The sequence below is a fragment of the Mytilus trossulus genome, chromosome 5 (genome assembly GCF_036588685.1).
Source record: "Mytilus trossulus isolate FHL-02 chromosome 5, PNRI_Mtr1.1.1.hap1, whole genome shotgun sequence".
Classification (NCBI taxonomy): Eukaryota; Metazoa; Mollusca; class Bivalvia; order Mytilida; family Mytilidae; genus Mytilus; species Mytilus trossulus.
The window spans coordinates 20,346,298-20,356,686 of NC_086377.1; the positions used below are offsets into that span (position 1 = coordinate 20,346,298).

The 10,389-nt window shown below is 33.6% G+C and overlaps 1 protein-coding gene across 1 annotated transcript; it reads left to right on the forward strand.

Annotated features, from left to right (window-relative positions):
• The first annotated feature begins 9,243 nt into the window (after positions 1–9,243).
• LOC134719501 (GTPase IMAP family member 9-like) lies at positions 9,244–10,186 on the forward strand. The gene has a single exon (XM_063582489.1). The coding sequence runs from the start codon at positions 9,246–9,248 to the stop codon at positions 9,705–9,707; it is 462 nt and encodes a 153-aa protein (XP_063438559.1). The 5' UTR covers positions 9,244–9,245; the 3' UTR covers positions 9,708–10,186.
• Positions 10,187–10,389: the final 203 nt, after the last annotated feature.

Sequence of the window (10,389 nt, forward strand, 5' to 3'; positions counted from 1 at the left end):
CGTGAACCGTTCAGTCTGCATATCTTCTACACCAGATAACACCGTGAAATGTAGTTTTGCTCCTTAAAAAGGTAAGTTTCTGAAGATTTTGTACATTTAAATAGGTTCGTTAAATGCTGATATGTCATTTGATTGAAATTGATTAAACATACAAACATGCAAGGTTTGGGCCCATTAAAACGTTTAATCCCGCTGCAAATGTTTGCACCTGTCCTAAGTCAGGAATCTGATGTACAGTAGTTGTCGTTTGTTTATGTAATATATACGTGTTTCTCGTTTCTCGTTTTGTTTATATAGATTAGACCGTTGGTTTTCCCGTTTGAATGGTTTTACACTAGTAATTTTGGGGCCCTTTATAGCTTGTTGTTCGGTGTGAGCCAAGGCTCCGTGTTGAAGGCCGTACTTTAACCTATAATGGTTTAATTTTTAAATTGTTATTTGGATGGAGAGTTGTCTCATTGGCACTCACACCACATCTTCCTATATCTACATAACTTTCATTTCAGGAATGACAGCAATATCAATAATGTTGTTTTGGGTCTTTGAAAATATGCCTATTTGACTTATTTTTCAATGCATTCGATTACATTGAAGATTAACAACGATTTTTCATAGAGACAATGAGTCGTTCAACTTACTTTTTTATATTTGTGTCTATATTATAACATGTATAATTTCTTAATTGAAAATACATAAAAGAAAGTTTGAACAACACCCAATTGTCTTTTCCTATTTCAAATACCTTTTATCTCGCACTTGAAACAATTCCCTATGAAATGGTCGTTTTTCGTTATCAGTCCCTAATTCCCACTTCGTTTCGACTGGTGTCTTTTGACTCACATCAATTGTTTGTGTGAATTGTTTTGGGCATAAATCCGACCGACGTTTTTCAAGTTTCAAGTGTTCAAAAATTTTAATTTCAAGGCCTTATATATTTTTTTATTTGGTGGGTGATTTGTTCAATGTCGAATACTGTTGACCGTATTGATTACTTCTACGTCATTTGGTCTCTTGTGAATAGATGTATCTTTGTATCCAATAACTTAATAAATATTTGTCTCGAATTTCCCGTCCATCATTACTATACAAAATAATTTCATTTACCCGTGCAAAACATTTTTTCGCGGCATTATGATCAAAGTTAGGGTTGACTTTCTGAAATCATTTTTCTTTTATCTCATCCCTTATGTTTTTACATTGTGTCATAGATGAAATTTATTCGTTTAGTTTGTATTCACTTGTTTGATTTTGTAAGTCTTTTGGTTGATTTAAAGAAATCCATCCCGCTGCAATTTTTGCACCTGGCCTAAGTTAGGAATCTAATGTTAACTGGTTGTCGTCTGTATATGTAGTTTATACCCGAGGATATCACAAGCCCAGTTGTCAGCACTTTTTGTGCTGACATGAATTGTCATTGATATAGTTATATGTATAAAATTTACTGCTTACAAAATTTAGAATTTTTTGAAATACTCAGGCTTTTCTACGCCAGGCATAGATTACCTCAGCTGTATTTGGCCATACTTTTAAGAATGTTGGTCCTCAATGCTCTTCAACGTCGTACTTTATTTGGCCTTTTAAACTTTTTTGGATTCGAGCGTCACTGAGGTGTCTTTTGTAGACGAAACGCGCGTCTAGCGTTTACATAAAATTTAGTCCTGGTATCTATGATAAGTTTATTTATAGGCGTTTCTTATGGAACGCCAACACTGTCTTATTAAGCCCATTTTTCATTATATGTTGTGCATTTACCTTTATATGATGTGCACTTGTCATCATATGATGTGCAAACACCTTTATATTATGTGCAAATATCCTTATATGGTGTGTAAACATCCTTATATGATATGCAAACATCATTATATGATGTGCAAACATACTAATATGATGCGCATATATACTTATATGATGTGCAAATATACTTATATGATGTGCAAATGTACTTATATGATATGCAAACATTCTTATATGATGTGAAAATATACTTATATTATGTTGAAAGATCCTTATATGATGTGCAAATATACTTATATGCTGTGCAAATATACTTATATGCTGTGCAAATATACTTATATGCTGTGCAAATATACTTATATGTTGTGCAAATATACTTATATGCTGTGCAAATATACTTATATAATATGTACATATCAGTATATGATGTGCAGTTTCCCTTATATTATGTGCAAACATCTTTATATGGTGTGCTTGTGTCATTATATTATGTGCTTGTAATCTTATATTATGTGGTTTTATTTACTTCATTATATGATGTCGAAATGTCATTATATGATGTGCTTTCATCGTCGTTATGGTCAATGAACATGATTACGATTAGAATGATTACTGCCTACGTCATTACTGATTTCGATCTGCTTCTGCGGAGTAACCGTTACTACTAATTAGAATCAAATCTGTAGCTACCGTTTAGAAAATGGTTGAGACTTGAGATAAACCTTGCCATGTTAGTACCTCGTTTTAAGATGCAAAAAATCACATCTAATATTGTTGGAAAATTGTAAAAATATATATGAATTGCAAAGTTTTGTTTAAATCGACGAGTCTTTAATAATAAACATATTCATACGAAGTCTACAATACGGTTAAGGTTATTAAATTTAATAAATAATTCTTTTATGTCATGCTCTATGAACATTTTAACGAGGGAAGGCATTATATTTGTCAATTTCAGTATACCTAACGTTAGCATTTTTTCTATATTTTTAGAAGATAATACACGAAGTTTAGTATTGTCATTTATGTAAATATTGCCTTTCTGATCATTTAAGCTGGTCCTAGACCACCATTGTAGTCCCTTAATTTTCGCTCAAATATATTCCCTAGTGTTGACAGTGGGTTACTTGCCATTAACTTTTATACCCCTTCGAAATTTATTTCTCAATGTTTAATGCCTCAAATTGAAAGTAGGGGGATGAAATTACAAGTTTAAAAAAAAAATTGGGTCCAGAATTTTAAAGAAAAGTAGTGATTTGGTCCAGCTGAAAAAGGTTGAAAATTAGCACTTCAGAAGCTGTCAAAAGTTTTCAAGACGCCCTAAACCATACAATTGTCCATATTTTGAGTTAAAGACGATGAAGTTTTCTATAAATTTGATATAATTTGTCCCAAAAGTAGTACAACACTGTAAAAGTTTCTTTGAGAAAACGCAGGTGGATTTTTTTTTTATTTTCATTAATGTTCTAAAAGAAAATGCACTACGAAATTATTGTGTTCTCGGACCAGCTGTTGGAGTTTCTCTTTATATATTTTCAAGATAGACACAAACAATTGGGAAAAAAACCAGACTCTGGTAGAGTAATGGTTCATATATTAAGGAACCGGTCATTTGTAACCCCAAAAAAAGAGGGGATAGAAAAAATAAAGGGGGCCTTTCATTTTATCATTTTTGGAATGGAAAAGTGACATTCAATTTTATATAGCTATAAATTTGCCGCGGTATAATTACCTGAAAATTTAGTTTCAACAATTTCTTCTAGCAGAGAATTTTTCATCTGTAGCTATTATTGAATGAAGGCGTGGTAAAAATTAATGAAACCACAAACGGCAAATCCAAACTAAGTTCCCTGAATTCGCAAACAACTTTCATACTTCAGTACTTCGATTATATATGTTCTTGTCTATACCTTGCAAGAAAAGGTTTCTCTATTATTAGTTTTAAATCTGTTATGTTTCCAGGATAAACGCAAAATATTAAAAGCCGCTGCCGTAAATCTTCACTTTGAAAAATTCAAAACACCACTCTCAATCTGTAAGAGAACAACAGGTCTCAGTAAAAAATAGATAAATGCAGTGTTTTAAGTTCATTTAGACACCAGATTAAAAACGCTCAATTCTCCGGTTTTGTTGGATTGATACACCCCCTCAAAAATTTGAAGGCTGAAATTTCATTGGCTGATGTAATATATACAAGGACAGAAAATAACATGACGTGTTGTCAGATCCTTGTATCCAACGCTTAAACAGATGATCTGTACATTATATATTTATAAATAAATGTGGTAGACACCGACTCTAGTTTGAGGGAGTGGGCACGTGCATTCCTTGTTCGAAATTAATTTTAAAAAACACAAAAAAACATGTTTTTTTTTTTTTTAAGTTTCATCATTGTTTTATTTTTTCCTCATTTTAAATGAAAACAAACTATTTCGCTTCCCTTCTGAAATAGATAAAATTTCTTTCAAGAAATTTAGAATCAAACATTTACAACCCCCCCCCCCCCCCACACACACATAAAAATATATCAATGGTCGGTACGTTAGCCCTGTTTAATTGAGTCTAGAGGAGTAACTAGTATATAAGCGTCTTCCCACGAAACCTGTTATATTGCAGGTTACTGCATGTCTAGTGGTGGTACTTTCGTTGTAGCATGTTCGCTTTGAGTGCGAGAGGTCGTGGGTTCGAATCCCGGCCGGATCAAAACCAAAGACTTTAAAATTCATATTTACATGCTGCTTCCCAGCAAATTATATAAGCACGAGGGATTACGGATTAAGAGCAAAAGCTGGTCGGCTCGGAATCAGAAAAATGTGTCCTGGTAAGGTGATATAATGTCTTCCTTCGGAATGCTACCTTTTGAACTAGCATGTTAAAACATCCGACTCAGAATGTCGGTCTAGTACAAACAGGTTTAATATTCATATCACATTAACATGTTCTTGTACGAATATGCATATATCAATTTGCCGCTGAACCTCAGGAATCCACCCATAATCATCTATAGTTGAAACTGTGAAATATATGCACAAAAACATGATAAAAAGCTGCTCGTAAATGTAATGCACCGAGTTCAGGTTCATTCCATATCTCCTTTAATCCATTTCGGGTGAAAGTGATGGGCGCTCGGTGGTCGAGTGGTTACATTGTCATTTCGGGGCCTTTTATAGCTGAATATGCGGTATTGGCTTTGATCATTGTTGAAGGCCGTATGGTGACCTATAATTGTTAATTTCTGTGTCATTTTGAACTTTTTTGGAGAGTTGTCCCTTTAGCAGTCATACCACATCTTCTTTTTTATAAGTAGTCGAACTGCTGTATCACTAGCATGTCAACACTTAGGTGTGCGATTTCAAATTCCGCACGTGGCAGGTAAGCTCGATTCCAACCTTAATTGACCAGAATTGTCTGTTTTCCAAACGAAGGTCAGAGGGTCTCTCCGGGCACTTCGGCTTTCTCCACCAATATAAACTCACCGCCACGAAATAGCATGAAAGTGTTGAAAGTGGCGCTAAATAACAGTCAATCAATAATCCATACCGGTATACTTATGGCCTCTAAATCTATATATTTGGTCTCACAAAGTCAATGTATGACATCAGTATACAGAGATAAAAATAATAACTATTTACAGTATATACAGAACAAGAAAGAGAGGTTTCAAAATGACTAAGCCAGCTGGAGGACAAACGCACGTGTTTATAAATTTTTTTTATAAACGAACAAGCTGAAGTTGACATTTTACAGAAATCTTATACATCCTTCCTGTTTTCAAGTTTTCGTACATGGCTTAAAGCCTTATCGGATAAATGTTTTTTGTCATATTAAAATATCCCGTTTTAGTAACAAAAATTCCCAAATAGTTATATGGTTTTCTCATCTCAATGTTAGTATCATTGTAAGAAAATCGGAGATTTTTTTGGCTTCCTTCCAAAAAAAACAACCACAAAGACTTTAATTTTGTCAACTTTCCTTTCAAGTTCCAAGCCTTACAATAATCATGGAAAGCATTGAGTTGAGTCTGCAGGTCCTGTGCTGTTTCAGCCAACAACACCGTTTCATCTGCAAACAATATAACAAGACACTTAAGATATATTTCTAATTCTATTTCTAGATCTTCTGGTATAGTTCTGTTAAGTCCTGTAATATTTTTAGTCACTAAGAAATTAATTTAGTCAATCAAAAGTAAATAAAATAGAAAAGGTGATAAGTTTTTTCCTTGTCGAACACCATTGTCACAAGCAAGCAAAGTATACCGAATTATAAATACTACCGTGTATCATCGGTACTCCGGATATAGCTTTATAGGTACTTCGAAGCGTGAAAAACTATATACCCTACATTCATTTAACTATGCACCGTACAGAAGGATTCATTTGGTCAGCTATACACAACGCTTCTTGTCGGAATAAAATATCGAAAAATAACTTATGTACAAAATATTTCAATGCCAATTATTGAAAAAGCTATACTTATTACGCACTAACAGTGGCCTTCTATCGGAAAAAGAGTTGCAATGGATATAGAATCATATCGGACGAGACGAGCGCCAACTTCTTTGACAAGTATTTGCACATGTTTTTTGAAAGGGTTCTTGTTTTGGGCAAATAGTGAGACTTCTCTAATCACCACCCTACGACCAAATCATTTCTTTAAAAAAACAAATATGTTTAGATTGAAGTACACATTGATATAATGTAAACAAAACAAAGATTTTCGTACCGTGTCAGAAGAAAAATCGATCACGACCCCTTGGTTAGTACCTATATCCGCTGTACCGACGATACACGGAGATGCCCGCGAGTGGGCAAGTGTTGAAACAAAGAGTGATGACACAGTAATGAGGTAGGCACAGTAATGACAAAATTAATCCTTTTATTTTTTTAAGGAGACAAAAAAGAGGAACAAAATGCAAAAGACGGGCGTCACCCCATTATTCTCGGTTGGAAAATAAGAATATTAAATACCCTAAATTGGAAAAAAGTGTGGCAAAGTGTGATTTTCAGTGTATTGTTTTCCCTTTTAACTCAATAACTGTATCGTCTACGTAAAATCCGTTGACATTACCGAAAAGGATCAAAATAAGTACCACAATGGGGAAAATCCAAAGTAATCGGAAGAAAAATTAAATCTAAAACACTTCATCAGGAATCAACCCCTTGTATCTCAGAAATCGTTGACGCTACTCCAAATCTGTTAACATACTAGTACTCATGTTTCAGAATTTTATTAGCAAATCAAAAAATCTCCATTAAAATGAGTTGAAAATAAATAAATCTGTATATGCCAATATGTGCTCATTGTTGAAGGTGCCCTATAGTTATTAATTTCTGTGTCATTAGGTATGTTGTGGAGAGTTGTCTCATTAGCAAAGATACCACTTTTTCTTTTTTTATAATTAACCACATAGCCATTTCGCATTTCGCGGGCACTACGTCGATTAAGCTTGCAATCTTCGAAATTGGGTATTTTCTCACATAATTGGCGTTTTCTGTGGAAAAAATATTGGTTCAAAGACAAATTAAAAGTAAAAAACACTACATGTAAACGTAATATCACAAATATTTCTGACTTTTTATGGTTTTAGAGGAGTTGCGGCTCAATGAAATCGGTCTCTTCATTTAGTGGCATACATTATATGATATACTACATTTAATATCATTGTACATATTCAATAGTACATTATACATCTTACCATTTACAGATTAATATTATTCAATAACATTTTATAAATCAAACCATCTCGCCATATTATGCATCAGTAGATAATTTTGTAGCTATTGTTATGAAATATTTTTGAAACAGACTGTGATTTCAATGGTGTCTTTTGCAATGAATAGAAATAAGCAGATGTAATATGAGAGCCACTGAGACATCCAAGTCATAATTTGTAAGAGGAAACAATTATATACCTGTACCAAGTCAGTAATATGACAGTTGCTATCCATTCGTTTGATGTGTTTGGACTTTTGATTTTGCCTTTTGATTTTGGACTTTCCTTTTTGAATTTTCCTCGGAGTTCAGTATTTTTGTGTTTTTACTTTTTATAGGTCATAGTACGACCTTCAACTCGGAGCCTATGCTTAAACCGAATAGCAAGCTATAAAAGACTCTTACATTTGTGATCATTTTCTCCACAGCCGGGAATTTCTTCAACTAGCTCCTGCATTAACTGGTCTTAATCTTCAATCGAAATGTTTGAAACGTTGATTTTGTTAAATTGCTTTGTCTCATTTCCCCTATAAATTGCACTTTCTCTAGCGATAGATACATATTTGAGCCGGGTTAATAGTTTACAGAAGCAGATCGGAATCAGTTATGATGATGTAGTAATCATTCTAATCGTAATCATGTTCATTGACCATAACGACGATGAAAGCACATCATATATAATGACGTTTCGACATCATATAATGAAGTAAACCTAACCACATAATATAAGATTACAAGAACATAATATAATGACACAACCACATCATATAAAGATGTTTGCACGTAAAATAAAGAAAACTGCACATCATATAAGGATATGTACACACCATATAAGGATCTTTGCACATGATATAAGTACATTTGCACATGATATAATTACATTTGCACATCATATAATAATGTTTGCACATCATATAAGAATGTTTGCACATCCTATAAGTATATTTGCACATCATATAAGTATACTTGCATATCATATAAGTATATATGCACATCATATAAGTATGTTTGCACATAATATAATGATGTTTGCACATCATATAAGGATAATTGCACATCATATAAAGATGTTTGCACATCATATAAAGGTGTTTGCACATCATATAATGACAAGTGCACATCATATAAAGGTAAAAGCACAGTATATAAAGGTAAATGCACATCATATAAAGGTAAATGCACATCATATAATGAAAATGGTCATAACAAGACAGTGTTGGCGTTCCATAGTTTCTCGTTGCTATTTTTTTTATCTAGATTATACCGTTGGGTTTTCCCGTTTTAATGGATTTACTCTAATAATGTTTTGGGCACTTTATAGATTGCTGTTCGGTGTGAGTCTAGGCTCCGTGTTAAAAACCGTACCTTGACCTATAATGGTTTACTTTTATAAATTGTGACTTGGACGGAGATGTCTCATTGGCAGTCATACCACATCTTCCTATATCTATCATCAAAGATACCTGGATTAAATTTTGTTTTTACACTAGACGCGCGTGTTGTCCAGAAATGACTCACCAGTGACACTCGAATCTAAAAAAGTAAAAAAAAAAAAAATAATGTACGAAGCTGAAAAGACTTGAGGACCAACATTCCTAAACGTTTTGCTAAATACAGCTAAGGTAATCTATTCCTCATGTAAAATAGCCTTAGTAGTTCATGTCAGAACAGAAGTGTTAACTACTGGGATGGTGATACCCTCGGGGAATTAAAACTCCCACTCATACCCAGTCAATAAGTATACACTATGATCTTTAATGCATTGCAATCAAAAAGGGTCATTTATGTTTCAGAACAATATGGATGATTTTAAAAATGAGATAAGGATTGTGTTAGTTGGAAAGACAGGAACTGGTAAAAGTTCTACTGGAAACACAATTCTGAATCGTGAGGAATTCAAGGCTGAATGTCAAGGCCTAGCAGTTACGGAAAAATCATCATTTGGAACTAGAACATTGAACGGAAAAAAGTTGATTGTAGTAGATACACCAGGATTTCTTGATACACATCGCGACCGGGAAGAAATGAAAACGGAAATATCAAGGAGCGTTGGTATTTATGTTCCCGGGCCACATGCAATTTTGTTGGTAATGCGAATTGGTGATAGACTTACTGATGATGACCAAAACTGCATACAGTTATTTACCGAAATGTTTGGAGAACAGGTTTTTAAATATGCTATAGTAGTTTTTACAAGAGGAAATGACTTAAATGGTAAACCTTTAAGTCAATATTGTCAGACAGTTCCTGATGCAATCTAAAATCTTTTGACAAAATGTAGTAATCGTATGGTTGCATTTGACAACAACGGCACATATCAGGAAAAAACCGAAGCTGTAAATTCTTTGCTTGGTATGATTGATAACATGATTTATGGACAAACATATTATTCAAATGATATGCTATTAAGTGCCCAAGTTCCTTTCATGGCAAGGTTAAGAGAAATAAAACAGCCAGATGCAGTAAGAAGGGAAATTGAAGCTGGAGGAACTGCATTCGAAAACGTAGTGATTGCTCTTGGACTAGTCGGGGCCTTCTTTTTCTTGATTGATGGTCCATCTGATATAGCTGAAAAAGTTGGTGGAGCTGCAGTTAAAGCGGTCAACGATGGTGGTTCTACAGTTGTAGCTGTAACTGCAGAAGCCACTGTAGCTGCAATTACTTCCAATCTTAATTTGTAGTTGACAACTGGCGTTACGTTTATTTCCCAGAGGTTAATGTTTTTAATTTTGAGTGTGATATTTGGCAAATAAATAATGCATAATTGACTATAACAGTGTCGGTATACGTAGTTTATGTGAATTTACATTTTTTAAAACTGCATCAAAATTTTAAATATGAAAAAAGTGCTTCCTATGTTGATAGAAAAACAATAGTTTAGTCAAGATATGAAGTATGCTTAATATTCAATTAATGAACATATTTCGAACATATTTATTTCTC